The 18555-nt window shown below is 48.8% G+C and overlaps 1 protein-coding gene across 5 annotated transcripts in view; it reads right to left on the bottom strand.

Annotated features, from left to right (window-relative positions):
• MYLK (myosin light chain kinase) overlaps positions 1-18555 on the bottom strand; it is a 278820-nt gene that overhangs the window by 92076 nt on the left and 168189 nt on the right. For all 5 annotated transcript variants that reach the window (XM_063704112.1, XM_063704114.1, XM_055383826.2 and 2 more), the window contains 4 exons: positions 17795-17947; positions 5454-5591; positions 4384-4581; positions 3440-3689 (listed from right to left, as the gene is read on the bottom strand). In XM_063704112.1, coding sequence (XP_063560182.1) covers positions 3440-3689; positions 4384-4581; positions 5454-5591; positions 17795-17947 — 739 coding nt within the window. The remainder of the gene's footprint in view (positions 1-3439; positions 3690-4383; positions 4582-5453; positions 5592-17794; positions 17948-18555) is intronic.

The raw sequence follows: 18555 nt of genomic DNA on the forward strand, positions 1-18555 counted from the left end.
ATTTGCAGCCTATAAAGTTCATAGTGGCCTCCTGCCTGGGACCCACATGTCAGATCACCTAAGTTGCTGGAACAGGGTCTTGGGGCCATCTTTGACATCTGCACATAACCAGTTACAAAATCAGGGCCAGGGCTGAAGATGAGGCCCCATCCCAGGAGCTGCCACAGAGCATATGGGGCTATCATCCTATAAACTGAATCTTTCACAAAGAGTCCTTTTGCCTTGGCTTAGTAAGCTCTGAATAAGAGTCCCACTCTGGTTACAAAGCCTTGGATCCTATCCCACCCTGAATCATCTACCTCTTGGATGGGTTCTATATGGAAAAATTACTTTAAAGAACTAATTTCGGCCAGGCATGGTGGCTCACACCTGTAATCCCAGCACTTCGGGAGGCTGAGGTGGGTGGATCATGAGGTCAGGAGATTGAGACCATCCTGGCTAACACAGTGAAACCCCGTCTCTACTAAAAATACAAAAAAAAAAGCCAGGCATGGTGGTAGGCGCCTGTAGTCCCAGCTACTCAGGAGGCTGAGGCAGGAGAATGGCATGAACCCAGGAGGCGGAGCTTGCAGTGAGCCAAGATCGTGCCACTGCACTCCAGCCTGGGCGACAGAGCGAGATTCTGTCAAAAAATAAAAAATAAATAAAAAAGAACTAATTTCCTGGCAAGTGTCAAGTGTTTCAAGTATTCCAGCTGGAATTTTGAGCTGACTTTTTGTCATTTCCCCTTTTGGTACAGTAGACAAGAGCTAGGAAGGGAAGAGAGGCAGAAACTACCCACCCATACCTGCCTCACAACTCTAGCAGGGACAGGCAGGATCTGCCCACCCCTCTACCCCCTGCACACCAGACCCCCGGCTTCTTCCCAGCCATCCAGTCATTCCCCTCGAAAGGCACCCTGCTCTACGTCTAGGTCGCTGGAGGAGTGAGGTCTCTGGCACGCCTGCCACGTACCCTCAGGAAACTCTCCACTGACTTGCTTCTTCTCAGGTGGGGACAAAGCCAAGGCCAGGGCAGTGGCCTCCGAAAGGAATGAAGAGGCTGGACTTTGAGGAAGAAAAAGAGGCAAAGGCTGCAGGCTGGAGGCTCCAGTGCGGTTTCCCAGGTCCTTCCAGTTCCCTGTGCACTTGGGAGAAACTCCCCAAGCAGAGCCACAAGGAATGGAAGAGCATCTGATTTAAGTCAAAAGATGAGGGTTTGAACTTGGGCTCTGTTACTTGCCTTTGGAGGGCCACAAGCAAGTCCATGACCCTGAGACCTCAGTGTCCCCCGTTATTAAATGATGATGAGGCTGGATAACTTCTGAAGCCCCTTCCTGCTGGGACAGTCTAAATTTTATGACTGTCCCCAGCTGGCCCCAGACAGTCTGCCTGCCGACCTCCTGGTGCACGCCTCCTCTCTAGCCTGGCAAACTTCCCACAGCCCTTTGCTTGGCTCTGCCCCCACCCCACCCTTTCTTGCTTGGCCTACTCAACAGCTAAGCCTTATCACATTTGCCAAGACTCAGCCTTCCTTTTCCATCAAAATCCCCAAACAAGCTCATCTCCTCTAGGATGTCTGGCTTGAGTAATGTAAGTATTATCTCAAAGTGCTACTCCTTCTATACTGACGAGATCATCAGCAGGTATTTTTACACATCATCGGTTTCCATTCTTTGTACCGACCTAGGGGGTAAGCGTGTACCTTCTCCCCATTTTGGAGGCAGAGTGGCCTTCCTGGTAATAACTAGTTCAAGCATAATGCAAAGGCAGTTGATGCATTCCGAGTGTACCGCTAATAATAGTAGGGTGACCAGCAGCTCACAAGCATCCCATCACTTGACCGCAACAGACATGTCACTGAGCTCAGCTGAGGTTAGCCTTTCCTAAATCAGCAGAACTTTATAGGAGACCCAAAGACTCCTAAGAAATAATGAAACTGCTTTTAAAAAAAACGAGCTATTTTTAATAGTTATTAAGTATTGGGGTGGTTCATTATGCAGCAAAAGATAACTGATACAGGTATAAAGCACATGGTCACAAAGGACCTAAGGGGATGGGGTACATATTGGGTTTTGCAGTAGCCTTGGCATTTAGCTCTAGAGCTTATTTGTAGCTCAGAGCTGTGAACATGATGGGCTCAGCATGGGGAGATGATAAAGTACAGGCGAGAAAGCCCCTTGCAAAGTGGTCAGGCACCCGGGCCAGGACAGGTCTAACCATCCTCAGGATGTGGCACCACCTCCTATTTGTAGATTAGGTGCAAACAAATGCTCTTCTTCGATACTTACACCAACCCCAGGACCCACAGAAGGCATTCTGTCCCCATCAATCCAGGGCTGGCATAGGATTTTAAGAGACAGGGCATTTTCAAGGTAAAAGAGCATTTCTGAATCACATTCATCTAATAAATAGCTACCCAATGTCCACTATGGGCTCTCCACTGTTCCAGGCCTGGAAACGTAGCAGTGTGCCTCATGGAAATGTAGCAGTGTGCCTCATGGAAATGTAGCAGTGTGCCTCATGGAGCTGATCTTCCCATGTAACCTAGCAAGCCCTTGAAAAGGAGAGAAAAAAGTAATGGGGAAAGGTAACCTCCCTGAGGTAGTTTTAAAATGTCTGCAAATTCTTCTCTCCAAGAGGTGGAACTGAATTTACCTCCCCTTGAGTATGGGCTGTACTTAGTGACTCACTTCTAACAAAGTTGGAAGTGATGGCGTGTGGCTTCCAAGGGTAGGTCTTAAAAGACACTGCAAGCTCCGACCTGGGCTCCCTCTTCGATCACTAGCTCTGGAGAAGCCAGCTGCCATGCTAAAAAGACACTCAAGCAGCCCCATGGAGAGGTCCACAAGGCAAGGAGCTGAGTCCTCCCACCAACAGCCAGTGAGGAGCCGAGGCCTCCCACCTACAACCAGTGAGGAGCTGAGGCCTCCTGCCACAGTCACGGGAGTGAGCCTTGGAAGCGGATCCTCCAGTGTCAGTCAGGCCTTCAGAAACTGCAGCGCCTGCTGACATCTTGACTGAAACTTCAAAATCATCCAGCTAAGCTGCTTCCAAATTCCCAGCTGGGAGATGATAAATGTTTCAAGCTGCTAAGTTTCAGGGTAATTTGTTACACAGCAACAGATAACAAATGCATTCCCCCTATCCCCCTGCTTTTCCAACTTTGATCCATTCCTCCTTCCTTCATACTCACCATACACCACATAATGGGGGAACAAGGATGTAACAAGGCAGGATTCTGGGGAACGGAGCTCAAAAGGGAAAGTTCTAATGAACATTTGCTATACTGAAGTGGAAGAAGCAAAAGCTTGTGAGCAGCACTGAGCCCGCGCTTGCTTTACCTGGAAGTCCAATCCCCACATCAGTTTGTGCTTCTTCTGGCTGCCCAGACCCAGGTTAGGGGAGCTAGGAATTTGGAGGGAAGGGTTAAGGGAGGCTGGCCAGACATGCAGACTCACTTGAGCAGGATCTCATACTGGCCGGCATGCCAGGGCTGCACCTTCTTTAGAACCAGGGTGAACACGTCCTCATTCTGAAGCACCTCGAAGTGGCCAGTGTCTTTGCAGAGGGCTTTGCCATCTCTGAGCCAGTGCACGGTAGGAAAGGGGTCACCAGCTATGGCACAGGAGATGAGGACACTCTGGCCCAGGGAGGCTGTCACTGAGCGAGGCTTACTGATGAACCAGGGCTGGGTGCCATCGTGAGGCTCTGGAAATTGGTAAAGGGCAGAGCTAAACAGGGATGTCCCTCAGCAGGCAGTGTCCACTCAATTCTCCATGGAGGTGAAGGATGGGAAGATAGCATGTCACCCAAGTAACAGATTGTCCAGAAATCACTGTGACTGGATACACAAATGCAGCACACCCTTCTCATTGCACATCCATCTCGGATACATTCTCAGAGGATAATATTAACATGACTGTATATCCAGTGTAAGGGGAGGTAGCCCAGAAGGCACGGGGCACCGAGCCAGGTGCTAATGATCTGTATCCAATGCGTGTGATTAAGAGTTGTCACTCACTTTATGTGTGCTTAACTTGCCTCTCCTCTTAAATACGTTATCTAATGGCAAGGACCCTGTTAAGCCCATAACTCACCTCAAAATCTATCGCTGCCAAATTGTTAAGTGTATTACAGATTTCCCTCTTAGTACTCTATGCACCTTGGCACCAGTAACCCAGAGAGGGCAGGGACTTCAGAAAGCTGGGAAAGGCAGCCCCACTCAGTCAGAGCTTGTGATGTTGGACAGGGAGCTGGCCTCTGGGGCTGGGGTGGGACTGAGGGACGAGAGGGCCCACAGTGGGAACAGAGTAGCCTCATGTGGTTTCCTTGCCTCCAAATCACTTTTGGAGAGGCTGCAGCAGCATCTCCTTCCCACTCGCTCTGAGTGGGTCAGCCTCACCTTGTACCGTGAGCACAGCCTGGGTGCGGACCTCTCCAGCGCTGTTCCAGGCCTCGCAGGTGTACGTGCCCGTGTCCTCCGGGAACACTTCCTGGATACAAAGGCTGTGCTGAGTGCCTCTCTGTTCAAAGTGGAAGTCCTCTGACTCTTGGATCTCATTCCCATTGTGCAGCCAGATGACTTCAGGGGGTGGATTCCCTGAACCAGGAGGAGGGGAAGGGGGATTGGTTAGGGAGGTCCTCCCCAGCCATGCAGCAACTCTGCACTGAATGCAGTGATATTGGATGAAACACTCCAACAACTCTCTATGCTTCCACTTCCCCATCAGTAAAATAGGAATTCAAATAGGATCTACCTAATGAGTTTGTTGGGAGGACCTTAAAATTTGAATAGTGCAACTGAGAACAACTTCTGAGATTTGGGAAGTTCTCACATAATTTTTTTTTTTTTTTTTTGAGACAGAGTCTTTTTTTTTTGAGACAGCCTGCTCTGTCGCCCAGGCTGGAGTGCAGTGGTGCAATCTCGGCTCACTGCAAGCTCCACCTCCCAGGTTCACGCCATTCTCCTGCCTCAGCCTCCCGAGTAGCTGGGACTACAGGCGCCCGCCACCACACCCAGCTAATTTTTTGTATTTTTTAGTAGAAACGGGGTTTCACCGTGTTAGCCAGGATGGTCTCGATCTCCTGACCTTGTGATCTGCTGCCTCGGCCTCACAAAGTGCTGGGATTACAGGCGTGAGCCACCGTGCCCGACCCATAATCTGGTTTTGTACCAGTCTTCAAAACCTTCCAGCTACACTGGCCACACTATATTTTCAAATTAATCTCTCACTGCTCTAGCTCTATGGCCATCTTCTTCCTCTGGACCATTTAATCATGAATCCAGAAAATCCTACCCAGAGAAGGCAGAAAAGAGAGGACAAGAGTCTCCATTTCTTTGGGTCCATCACCTGATGGTCCCATCTGATTTTCTGGTATATCAAGGATCTGAGCGGGTCCTCGGAGAGCAATACCCATTGCAACCAAGACCATTTTCATGTTAATCCCCAAGAGAGAGCTGCAGAGACAGACCTGACACTTGGACAGTCATAGTGACCTGGCTTCCATCCATGACTTTGAGATCAGAGAGGCCCTGCAGGAAGATGGGTGCAGTGGGCTTGCTGGGAGCCACAGGCAGAAGGTACTCGCTCTTCCTGCTACTCTTCTTTTCTGTGTGGTAGAAAACAGAACGTGGGGTGAACATTCATGCATTCATTCAACAAACACAGACTAAATGACCACTTGGTACATGACTGTGTTGATGCTCAGTTCCCACCAGAAACTGGCAGCTAACAGATAAAGAGTGTTTGGAGTTTCTAGAGATCATTAGGAACAAGATGCCTCCCATTTCTCTGCTTGGCAATGACGATGTTCTTGCCTGATAGCCAGGAATGAACAATGAGTTCTTATAAGTTTGTGAGTTTTAAAAAATATTTTATTTATTTTTCAGATAAATGATACACTCACATGGCACAAAATTCAAAAGGTACCAAAGAGTATGGCAAGTCTCCCTCCTACCCCATCCCCCAGCCACCAGTGATCTCTCCTCAGAGGCAACGAGTTTTCGGTTCCTTGTTCATCTTGCCAGAAATGATCTATGTGTGTAACATATAGAAGCAAACAGGCATTTATTTTCTTCTTAAAAAAGTAAATGAAAGCACGTTACACAAAATGCTTGGCATCTCTTTAACAATACATCTTGGTGTCTCTCATAATACAGAACTGAAGAGCTTCTTTGTCATTTTCGATAATTATATGGTGCTCCATTCCCATCCTAGGAGGTTTTAAGCACCTCACAAAAGCCAAAGACACTACACTCATTAGAATGGCTAAAAATAAAAAGACATCACATCCCAGGAATTGGTCTTGACAAGGATGTGGAGCAACTTGCAACTCTCATACATGGCAGGTGGTACAGAACCTTCTGAAAACATTTTGGCAGTTTCTTAAAAAGTTAAACATATACTTCCCTTAGGATCTAGTCATGCTACTCCTGGGTATGTCCCTGAGAGAAAAGCAAGCACATATCCATACAAAGTCTTGTACACAAACATTCAGAGCAGCTTCATTCACAATAGCTGCAAACTAGAAATGACCCAAATGTCCATTAACAGGTGAGTAAAACAAATTGTGATATATCCACACAATGGAATACTACTCAGCAACACAAAAGAATGAACTACTGAGGGTACCGCAACAGGGATGAATCTCACAATAATTATGTTGAATGAAAGACACCAAGCTGTAGTCCCAGCTACTCGGGAGGCTGAGGTGGGAGGATCACTTGAGCCTGGGAGGTTGAGGCTGCAGTGAGCCATGATCACACCACTGCACTCCAGCCTGGGAGACAGACCAAGATTCTGTCTCAAAAAAAAAAAAAAAAAAGGAAGATGCCAAAGAGAGAGTGCATGTTGGATGACTCCATTTATATAAAATTCTAGAAAATGCAAAGTCCAGTGACAGAAAGCAGGTCAGTAGTGGTGTGGGGCAGGGGACGGGGGGTTGGATTATAAAGGGGCATGAGGAAACATTTGGGGACAATGAGAATTTCACTTTTAAAAATCATGGCAAAGGTTTCATGTGTGTGCATATGTCAAAACTTATCAAACTGAACACCTTAAGTCTCCGTAGTTTATTGTACATCAATAATACCTTAAAAACTGGGAGAAAAAATCAATTTCTCTGAGACAGGGAGTGTGTCGGCAAGTCAAGGAGGAGGGTGAGAGGCCTGGCGCCTCACTCACATTCAGTTTCTTGTGGAGGTGGGTGAACAGCCTTTCCTCATGCTTGGAATCCCTGCCTCACAGGAGCTGAAGGGGAGGGGACTGAAGAGTGGCTGGCCCTGCCATCCACGTCTCACAGGGAACAATCCTGGTGCAGGACAAGCCATGGCTGCCCAGCCTCTGGTCTCTCCCTTGGTTCTGTGAGCCAGGCAGCTTGACTTTCAGTAATGCCATTTTAGCATTTTTTGTTTTTGTTTTTGGCAGGTGCAACTGTTGAGAAAGGGAGGGTTAGGATATCTCTAACTTAAACCCTAAGTTTCTGGGGAAAGGGCCGCTGGCATTTTGGGTTCTTATCAACACAGGACCACAAATACTAGACCTTCTTCAGGAAGTGGAGCCATGGGGAGGTTTCCAGGGTATGTAATGTATCTGGGCAGGTGTCACCTCCAGAGTTGCCACTGAATTTTTATCCACTGCCACTGAAAATGAAAGCAGGCCTACTGTAGAACTCTCCTAGCCCAGCCTCTGGGAACCTGGATGGGGAGAGGCTGGGAAGGTCCAGGAGGCTGGAGGAAAACTTCCCCCAAAGCAGGTGCAGTTGAAGGGCATGGAGCCTGAGTGTGAGAGCAGGTAACCCCCCACGGTCCCCTTGGAAGATGGGGCTCTCAGGCCTCTGCTGCTCTCTGGTGCTGCTGACTCAGCACCGCAGCCTTTGACAGAGGGCCGCCAGGGGCCTTGGCAGAAGCTCCAGGAGTGGGCTTGGGGGCACAGGATTGGAAATGCATTGATCTATCTCATTTCTCTCACTAGGCTGCAGCAGTCAGGAGAGCTGGCTGCCTCGGGAGAGTTGAGGAATTTCCTGTCTTGCACAGACTGAGAAGGCTCAAGGACAAAATGTTTTTGTCTTTCCATAGCACTCCCTGTTCCTGCCTCTCTGCAATCTCAGCGAGTCCCCAGCCTTACAGAGCTTCATGCAGATGGGCTCAAATTCCTAGATGCTACGGGAACATCACCAACTCCAGTGCACTCCCCTTTAAGCCTGTGGCAGTCTCCTCTTCAACCCCACCTTCTCTGGGTTTTTCCCACAGCCCCTGTTTCCTGGGAGTTTGGCAAAGCCAAGTCACCCTGTGGGTCTCAGCCATTGGGGACTAAAAGCCTATATTCCCCTCCCTCCCCTGGGAGCTCAGAAGTATGCATGAAAGGGTGGCCTGGGAGCTGCCTCCCACCTGGCAGCTCACTGGTTCCACCTGCAGCTGTGGAGGGGATCCTGGCCTCAGGCAAGTCTGCCTCCGTCTGAAGCCCCACTTCCTCATCGGTCTCTAGGGGGAGTCGTGGTATCATCACAGGACTTTGGGTAGTTTTAAAGAGATAATAGGTAAAAATACTTTGTACAACCATTCATTATCAATGAGAACATTTGTGTGAGCCTAGCATGAGAACTGACTCACATCTATCCACTTGGGCTCAATTACTCAATGGGTTTATCAGCAGTCAAAGAACCAATGGAGTCTGGGCTTCACCCAAGGATTATGGACTCATTTTTATAGGACCTGAGGCAAATACTATTAGAAATACAAATGCGTTGCTTAAAAATATCATGGGATATATCTCAAAGTAAATTGAGGACAAGCTTTCATTGCACCCCCTCCAGGAGATGAGTGAGTGAACTTGGGGGAAACCGGCCGATCGGCAGACATTTAGTTCGGTGTCACTCATTGCCCCCGGTCCTGTGTTTTGTTCCCCAAAGCCCTACAGCAAGAAAGAACGGAAGATGGAAATGATTGGGAGTGAATGTTCAGAACGAGCCTGTTCTCAGACCGGCAAGGTGGAACCCAGTCCCAACTCACCACTCCACTGTACTGGTGTAGAGACCAGGAGAGACTTAACTAAGGGGAAGTGACTTGGCTAACATCATGGGGCCAGTGTGGGCAGACCCAGAGCTCATGCCCAGTCCTTCTGATGACAAGGCCAGGATGTTACGTAGGCGTCCCTTCAAAGGGAACCAGTCTCCTCCAACGGTGCCCATGGTGACCGTTCCAGGACAAACACACTGTCAGCTGACCCACATCCTAGATCGTTGACAACTGAGAAAAACTAAAGCAGAACAGAGACAAGCCAGGTGAAAAGGGCAACACAATGTGTGTGTGTGTGTGTGTGTGTGTGTGTGTGTGTGTGTGTGTGTATTGCAATTCATTCCAAAGCCAAACAAATTATTCTGGCTCATCTCTGGCCTCTAGCCTCTATCAGTTTCTGCTCACTCTTCTGTGGACTTAAGTAAAATACGAAGGGACAGATGGAAACTGGCATTCTTAACTCATGGCCCTGGCTGTGTGATCTGAAGCAACCTTCCCAAAGCAAGCCTCGGTGTTCTCTCCTCCAAACTTATGGCAACATAATACTGAAAAGTATGATGTCTATCTCATCAGTCTAATGCATGGTAATATTGCAGGGTTTTAGATGATTAGAAAATAACAAATAAAACAGCTAGAACAATACATGGCACACAAGAAGTATAAAAATCAACGTTTTCTGACTTTCCCAACCCAACTAACTCCTTTGGTTGTGGAAATTCAACCTGATAATAACTCCAATGAGAAAAACCCCCCAAACCAGAACTTTCATGTAACGATGATTCCTTATAAAGCCCAGCGCTCCAGGATTCCAAAAGATGTTCATAGCTCATTCAGTGTTATCCTCAACATCTCGGAAGTATTGGGCAGATTGTGTCTGTTTTACAGTGGAGGGAGCTGAGACTCAGAGAAATAAGCTCACCTGTCCTAAGGTCCTGGGGCTGCGATGCCCCATGAGGAGGGAGATGCTGCTGGCGGGGTCCTGGTCTGGGTGCTTTCCCTTGACTGTCCTGGGAGCAGAGGCAGGTCTCAATTCTGTGAGGAGCTTTCTGTCATCATTCATATTCATGTCCAGAGCTACCCATTACCCTGGGAGTCACTCCTCTCTGCTTGTCCTTGGCCTCCTTCTAGCATCATCCTGGTTTAAGGACCAGGGTCTGAGGCAAGAGGCCCCCAGTGACAAGGTTGTCTCAGAGAGCCCAAGACTTCTTCATCTTGGGAGGACACCCACTGGCCATGGCACACAAATAGCAAGGGATGCTTTGCTGGGACCCAGTGACAGACTTGCCCAGCTCAAATGGGGCCAAACTAAATATACCCCAGGTTTCCCCACAGCTGTGCTTCCTGCTGCTCTGCTGAGACTGAGCCCAGAGAGGGCCTTCTTTCTGGAGTGCAGAAAGGGCTGAGTCTCCTTGCTTTCCTTGCCTAGGATTAAGGATCTAAAGTGCATTTATCTGTTGCTCTGTTACTTGGTATTAGCCAATTCACTCCTGGACTCAGTCATTAAACTGCCACTGTCCCATTTTGACAGAATGGAAAAGGATTGATCGGGCCGTCGTCCAATGGGAAAGACAAGCACAGTGACTAAGAATAAGCCCAAGCAGATTGCTGACAAGTAAAAACGATGCCATGTAGACGAAGCTGTTAATAGGACTTAAGAAAGAGCAAGAATGGAGAAAGGGAAGAACAGAGAGAAGAGAAAGAAAAAGAGGCAATGTGAGGAAGAGAGAGGGGGAAAACGGAAGCAAAGGAAGGGGGAGAGAATGAGAGACAGACAGATATACGCACTCTCCCCTTTATGATTCTACTGACCCATGGAGTTTTTCCGTCCTTGCCATTTTGGCTGTTTTTGACTCATTAGAAGTTGTTTTTGAAGCCAGTTCCTAGTCATGAAACTAAACATGAAATGATCGCTCTGGTGAAGCAAAAGCATCAAACAAATGACCTATCAGGATCCAAGAGCAGCCACGCAGAAAGCCCATGGGCTGAAGCAGGTGGTTGCCTGGTGCTGCTGCTGATCAACTGGACTACTGTGGGCAGCTGACATCACCTCCTGAGCATCACTTTCTTCATCTGTAAAGTGAATTCGGAAGTGTCAAGTGGAGTTGTTGTGAGAATTAAATAAAACAAGCCAGCTTTTCTAGCCAATTAGACTTTCCTATCAAACAATTCCTTCTTAAAAACAAATTGATAGTGGTTTTACTTTAAAACCCTAATATAAATTGATACCCAACAAGGCGTTTTGGAAAGCTTTTATTTAGAGGAAGAGTTAGGAGCAGTTTGCTACCTCTTGTACTAATTCTTCTTATAAAATAACCAGTAAAGCCTCTTCTTCAAACCCAGCACCAGGAGCGAGGCCTTTACCTCCTCTAGGACCTGACACTAGGAACCCACTGTTGCTTTTGTCCTGGTGGCTGGCCAGGATCTGCCATCTCCTTCTGCATTACAATAATTCTCCTGTCTTCCCTTCACAGCCCTTCCTTTTCTTTCCGTGGTTTTAGTAGGAAAAACAACTAAATTCTGAATTTCTCCTTATAAGTGTGTTTTTCTACCTGCCAACATTTGCTGGTCAATTTGCTACTTTCTGAAGCCCCAAGGTCCTGGATCCAAATTTGCATTCAACGCATGTTTGCCTTAATCTTGGATCTACCAAATATTTTCCTTAGGCTTTGAACATGAGCTGTATTCCTTAGTTATTACAATGCAAAATGCCATTCCAACAGCAATTCTGATTCACTCCAAACCCCGTTATACTATGGAAATTCAACAGATCACCAATTGAGGGGGCACCATGGAAGCACAGTGCCCCCATCTTTCTTTATTTGGAGTTCAAAATCCAGCATGGCCCAGGGATCACCACCAGCCTCCTCCTTTCCCTAAATTCCAGGATTGTTAACTCTGGAGGATTCATCAAAGGAGAGTTACATTCTCCCTGCTGACACGCCACACAGCCCCTTCCCATTTCCAGGGGGTTTGTGCAAGCTGTAAATCCCCGGGGCATCGGAATTCCCCTTAAACAAAAGTCTGTCTCCTAACCAAACAGAACCTTCTTGAAGTCAGCAAAATGGCTACTTTGTGGCATTAAAAGGATTTTTCCTCCCATAGCCTTGTTTTCTTTTGGCCTCCCTTCCTCCCAGAACTTAAGAAGCAAATGGGAAGAGAAGTGTGCGAGGAAAAGAATGAAAGGAACAATGACGTATAATATCCCAAAAAAGATCTCTGACCAGTAATGATAGGGTTGCTAGCTGGGAAGCAAGGACCACCGAAACCACAGCCTTTTCACTGTCTTAGAAGCTATAATCACACTCTAAACATAAAGGTATGGCATCCAAACCACCCACTGTTCCCTCCCAGTGCGGGCCTGGAAGCCACACTCTCAGTTACACTGTCATCACATGGGTCACATTTTGCCACTAGGAGCTCAATGCTGCGATTCTGGATAGCATTCTTGATCTGGGTCTCCATGTAATTATGACTGACTATGGGCTGTAGAGGTGGAGAGTTATAAAGCTCTATAATGGCCCTATTAGTAAAATGAGGCTCAAATTCTATGGTATGGGCACAAACGTACACGTATATGCTCAGAAGTCTTTCTGTAACACAAAGAACCCATGTGGTACACAAACCCAATTCTGTACTCAACCTACATAAAAAGAAAATATTGGTTATAAATTTTAACATGTAATTAATTGCTTGCCTTCTTAGAGTTTAAAGGCTTGTGGACAGATGTTTTGAATAAACTAAGCTTCTTAATATATATAAAAAAGGCAAGTTAAAACTGGTATTTATACTTCTTCAATATATTTTTCTGTAGCCAATGTTAAGTATTTAAGAAGCTGTCAGTGTTTTTAAGCTTGAGGAGGTCAGGATCCATACCTTATGTGAACTGGATAGATTGTATAGTGTCCAAAGTACCTGTGCATAACCCGGGAAGACAAAGGAGGTGGCTCCAGGCTGCCCCGCAGAGTGCCTGGTATTAATCTGAAAACAAACTGTGCCTCTACTCATTGCCAAGCAAACGCTGACTTCACTGGTGCCTGTTGTCTTCATTAGAAGCTCTGCATCAAAACAAATGCTCTAATAAATATGTTTGTTATATTTTATTATGTATTCTAGAGATCATCTTTTCATCTTTTTAACTTACCCACATTTTATGTCCTTAGATGCCTTAAACAGGCCCACCAGGCCTTCAGTTAAATAAACAAACCATTAGGCTGAGAAACTATGTCAAAATGGGCACAACTGGCAAGCTATTAATAAATCTAGACACTTAAGAATTTTAGCCTTCATGGAGATACTCCAGGGGGAAAAAAATTTAAAATATTCTAGCCCAAGGAAGCCCCCAGCAATGACTCAGTCCAAACGCTGTGAAATATATACTGTATTTCAGATCTTCCTGGGCTCTGCAGGAATTTGAATTAATCATCTTTTAGACTCATCCTGGGTCAGGAGGAAAGACATTCATTGCTTGGTTAACTATCGGGGAATTTTTTTTCCCTAGCCTGTGTTGGGGAAAGAAGGAATATTTGTTGAGGGACTCTTTTTTTTTTTTTTTTTGAGACAGGGTCTTGCTCTGTCATCCAGGCTGGAGTCCAGTGGTGTGATCGCAGCTCACTGCAACTGCAGTCTCGAGCTCACAGGCTCAAGCAATCCTCCTGCCTTAGCCTCCTGAGTAGCTGGGACTAGAGGCATGGGCCACCACTCCAGGCTAATTTTTGTGTTTTTTGTGGAGACGGTGTGTCGCCATGTTGCCCAAGGTGGTCTCGAACTCCTCGGCTCAAGAGATCCACCTGCCTTGGCCTCCCAAAGTGCTGGGATTACAGGCATTGAGACACTGTGCCTAGCCCTGTTGAGGGACTCTTGAAGGTAATTTGCAGATTTCCTGCACACCCTAATGGGCACTGAGCCCCCAGAAAAGCGAGGAATTCTAGGGAATGCCTCCCTGCACTGCAGGGGAGGTTCGGCAACCTCTGTGCTCTCATCCATTCAGGGAATGCATGCTCCCATGGCAGGCCTGGCTCTACACACAGGACGATGTGGTCCCTCCCTGCAGGGAGCTTACAGTCTGGAGAGGAAGATAATTAAGCAAGTAGGGTAAAATGAAAGGGAATTTTCACGGAGTAAATTGTTTTCTCTTCTCCTCCAGAGGCCTGGCATGGTGTGCCCCCGCCTTCTGAACTCACTTTCTATCACACTGCCCCGTCTAGTTTGCTGTAGCCACAGAGGCTGCCAACTTGCTGCTCCTCGAATGGGTCAACCTTGCTCCTGACTCAGGGCCTTGCACTTGCTGGGCTGCCTGCCTGGAGCTCTCTTTCCCCAGGCCATGGACACCTCTGAGGCTTCCTCCCAGCACTAAAGATACACCCTCTCACCCTCCTCGATTCACACACCCCACTCACTGGCTTTTTCTCTTTATAATTATTCTTTGTGACCTGCTCATGTTCTTAACAGCACGTGACAGCATTTAAAATGAGGCCAGGTGCTGATTGCTGCTGGCATCCCCATCAGAACGTAAGCACCCTGCAGGCAGGGCCCTCAGCTGTCCTGTCTACTGCAGTTTCCCCAGAACAATGCCTGGCACTGATCAATATAGACGCGCAGTAAAGACTTGTTGATAAGTAAGTGTAATACTAGAAGCACACGGTGTTCAGGGAATGCATTCTGGGGTGATTAGGGTAGGCTTCCCAGAGAAAGTGACATTTGTGGGAGTTTCCAGGATTTGGAGAAGAAGAGAGTCACTAAGGAGGGGAGGCAGAGAAAGCATGAAGGGCTGGCTGCAGAAATCGCGTTTGAGGGCTGCACCAGCAATCTCGATGATCGCAAAATATCGGCAAAAGGCGAGAGGTGAGAAAGAGCCCCTGCATCTGGCCTTTGGCACAGTATCTGCTGAGCTCTCAGAATAAGCTTGCTTGCAGCAGAGCTGCCCCTCAACCACCCCCGAGAGAAGACAACTGGAGGGACACGCGTTGCTGCATGGCGCCACCTTGTGGCCAGAGCCCTTGGAAGCAGGCGCGAGTGTTCATGGCTTGTGTCTGGCTGGACACCTCCCTCCTCTGATTCTCTGATGGCCAAACAAACACACAATACTGCAGCAAAGTGGATCCTTTGGGAAAACCCCTCCTCAGTCTTGGCATTTGTAAGGATTGTATCTTGTTTAAAGGTGGGCTCTGCTGGACAATCATAATCACAGCACATACCTATGGAGGGTGTGTGCTATCCTATGTTCTGGGGATACTTTGCACATTCATTCACTTAATCCTCACAGTACCGCGACTGTCAGCATCTCCATTTCACACAAGAGGAAGCTGAGGTCTGGAATGCTAAAACGCCAGGGTGCAGGGCTAGTAAGTGGCAGAGCAGGACTCACACCCAGGCCGCTGGCTCTACATCCATGCTCCCCACCGTGGACTGGTGCCACACTAAGGGCAAGAGAGGGCTGGACCTGGACAGCTAAGGGAGGGGTGAAGCAGCCATCAGTGCAGTAGGGAACAAACACCTCCACTGTGATCATCTCCCCCAGCCCAGGCTTGTCCCGAGGATCCAGAGCCAACGGGGCTGCCAATCAAGTCAGAAAAACTCCACAGCAGAGGACAGTGCAGGGAGCAGCCCCAAGCCTCCTGAGTGTCTCAGGGCACCGTGCCAGGGGGTGTCGCTGTGCCAGGCTCACCCTGCTCCAATCCTATGCCAAGAGCCCAAATGCTGCCGGGCCTGAGCGTGCGGCTGCGTCTTCAGCCTTGTTCACCATTTATGGTATCTGAGCCTGTCTGGTCTTTATAGCCCAGTACATCCCCCACACTGGGAGGGGGTTCTGTCATACAGGCCTCTTCTCCGAGCAAATCCAAACTTCCTTGGCAGAGTTTTTGCCTGGGACCTCTCTGTGCTTTTTTTTTTCCTTTGGATGGGTGGTGATCCTTCAGGCCCCAGCCCCCACAGGCCCGGGAGTCAGGAGGATAGCCCTAAAGAATTCTTGATCCTTTGCCTGGGACTCCCACCTCCAGGGGACTCTTAGCTCAGCTGGGTCACTCTAATCCAATCTAAACACAGGCAAGCCAGGACAGACATTGGATTAGTTCTTGGCTGCGGCTGTGGAGGGAGTATCGGAAAACAGAGGGCTGAGCCACGCGGCTCTATGTGTAGCATTCTGACTCTTGCTGCCCCTTACTCGACTCTGGGGTTGGCCACGCTGGCCTCCAAGAAGAGCCCCCAGGTGAGTCCTGCTTCCTGGACCTCAGAGACAAGGTTCTCAGCAGTTCAGGTTTCCTCTGAAGTCTCATTATCACAATTTCCTGAGCTCCCCTCCTGGCTCCCAAGGAGTCATGAAGTTAGAACTATGAGGATAAATGAGTAAGTTTGTAAACCAGAATCTGGCTGGCAAATTCCCAGAGGCCAGAGCTGGGCTCTGAACCCAGTGTGGTGGGTTTCCTGGAAGGAAGGGGTGGACCAGTTTCTCGTGCTCACTCCCAGCAGAGAGCTTCACAGAGCCAGCATCAGTTACATTCTCCATTAGTGCCAGTTCCTTCATCCCTAAGGGACTGACATTGCCCAGCCCACAGTGGCCAGTCTTCCCCTTTGGGCCAGGGGATGTGTCCTCTGAAAAAGGTCAGGGCATAGGAATGAGCGCAGACTTGAAAGTCACAGGCTGTGGGCTCCAGGGTCCAGCTTTGCAGACTAACGTGATGCGCTTAGGCAAGTTACATTCAATTCCCGAGACTTCCAGAGCCTTCTGTCTGAAATCAGGACAGCATCCTTGTCCCCTAGGCTACTGAGATCTCAGTGAGAGAATACGGGTGAGGTGAAAGTATTTAACACAGTCAGCCATAAATGTTTCTTCCCCTTTCCTTTTCTGCGAAACTTCCTCCTGCATCCTCCCAGACAGTGGCTACTCATACAATACGGAGATGTTCCTGACAGGCCTGAGCCCCGGGGAATGGAGAGATGTATTCTCCTACTTGTCTGATGGGAGACCAGTCACGCTGCACTCAGTGCTAGCACCAGAGGACCCAGCCACGCACAGGAGCCGGGGGCATAGGCTCAGGGTGACGGTGGGATCAGGCTTACCTGAAAGCCCTGGACCCAAGAAGCACTTCCGTGGGAACTGTCACCAGGCCTGCTGATACCACAGCCCAGACAGATCTGTCTTGAGTCTGAGGCTCCCTGCAATTCCCAGGGACTAAGTGCTTGGCTGATGAATGGATGACCACGATAATCAGATTACTGGAGACCAGGCTGCTGCTGTGTAAAAACAAGCTTGGGCCCGTGAGTAGAAGGGGGGCAGAAAGGGGACAACCTGTGACCCTCTGGAAGCCTCAGTGTGCACACTGTGACCCAGGGGTCCCCCAGCATGTAAGGGGTCACTGGTGAGGCCTTATGTGAGTGCTCTCCCAAGTCCTTTTGTAGTGTGCGAGGTTTTCTTCTGACCAGACCTGGAGCTTCTGGAGCTAAGGGAGCCCTCATCTCTTTCCCCCATACCTTTCCATGGCCCCAGTGGAGTGAGGGGGTGAGGAAAAGGCCACCTCTGATGGCAGACCCTTGTCGCTGTGAACTCCTAGAGGTCATCTCCCTCACTTCCTACCTGCAGGTGCAGCACTTTTTAAGGACCCTCTCCTCTGCCCCTAAGAGGTTGCAGCAGCCACTCCTCTGTCACGGCACCTGCCGCTGCCAGTGGTGTGGAGTAGCGCCATGTGAACCTCTGCTCCCTGGATTTTAGCTCATGATACCATTTCCTACAAATGTGCCCCTCCTCCAAAGCAGAAGTGCCTGCAGGAAAGGTGCTTCTACCCAGGTGCCCAGAGGCTCCTACCATGGACGGTGACCCAGGCGCTGCAGGACACCTGCCCCAAGGCATTCTCAGCCAGGCAGGTGTAGGTGCCATGGTCCTCCGGCAGGGCATCCTGGATGTGGAGCTCAGCCACGCCGGCCTCACAGGTGGAGCGAGCGTACTGGATGGGCTGCCCTGTGGAGGAAGCACAGGAAGGCTCAGGCCAGGCAGCACTGGCAGTAGGGATGGGAGCCCTGTCCTCAGCAGGGCTGCTGCTGTCATGACACTGAGACTTGTCATGCATGCTCAGATCCATTGAGGGCTAATGATGTACCATGCATATCTCCAGCCAGCTGGACAGAGGCTTATGGGCTGGAGAAAGAGCCAGGGGCTAAGGAGATGAAGGAAAGGGAGTAATTGTGTGGTGGAGGAGGAAGACGGGGCCTAGAGGGATGGGGGAGGGAGAATCTGGAGGAATTAAAAATGCAGGAGGGAAAGGGACAGAGTTTTGGGCATTCTGTGTTAAACAGTCTCCAAATCCACATCCTCAACTTCACAGAATTCTGAGCCTGGAGAGACTTTTACAGGGTCATCTGGCCCATAGCCCAGCCTCAGGCAAAACGGAGCTTTCCCAGGCTGAACATGGGGTGCCCAGCTCCACTTAGATGTCTCCAGAAACAACGACTCAATTTTCCACTGTAGATATTTATCAAAAAGCAATTCTGCATCCCCCACCGACTGTTGCAGTTAGGTGCATTTCTTCTATGCAATTAGGTGTATTTTAGGGTTCACAGAAAAGGTAA

Source organism: Gorilla gorilla, chromosome 2, assembly GCF_029281585.2.
Source record: "Gorilla gorilla gorilla isolate KB3781 chromosome 2, NHGRI_mGorGor1-v2.1_pri, whole genome shotgun sequence".
NCBI lineage: Eukaryota > Metazoa > Chordata > Mammalia > Primates > Hominidae > Gorilla > Gorilla gorilla.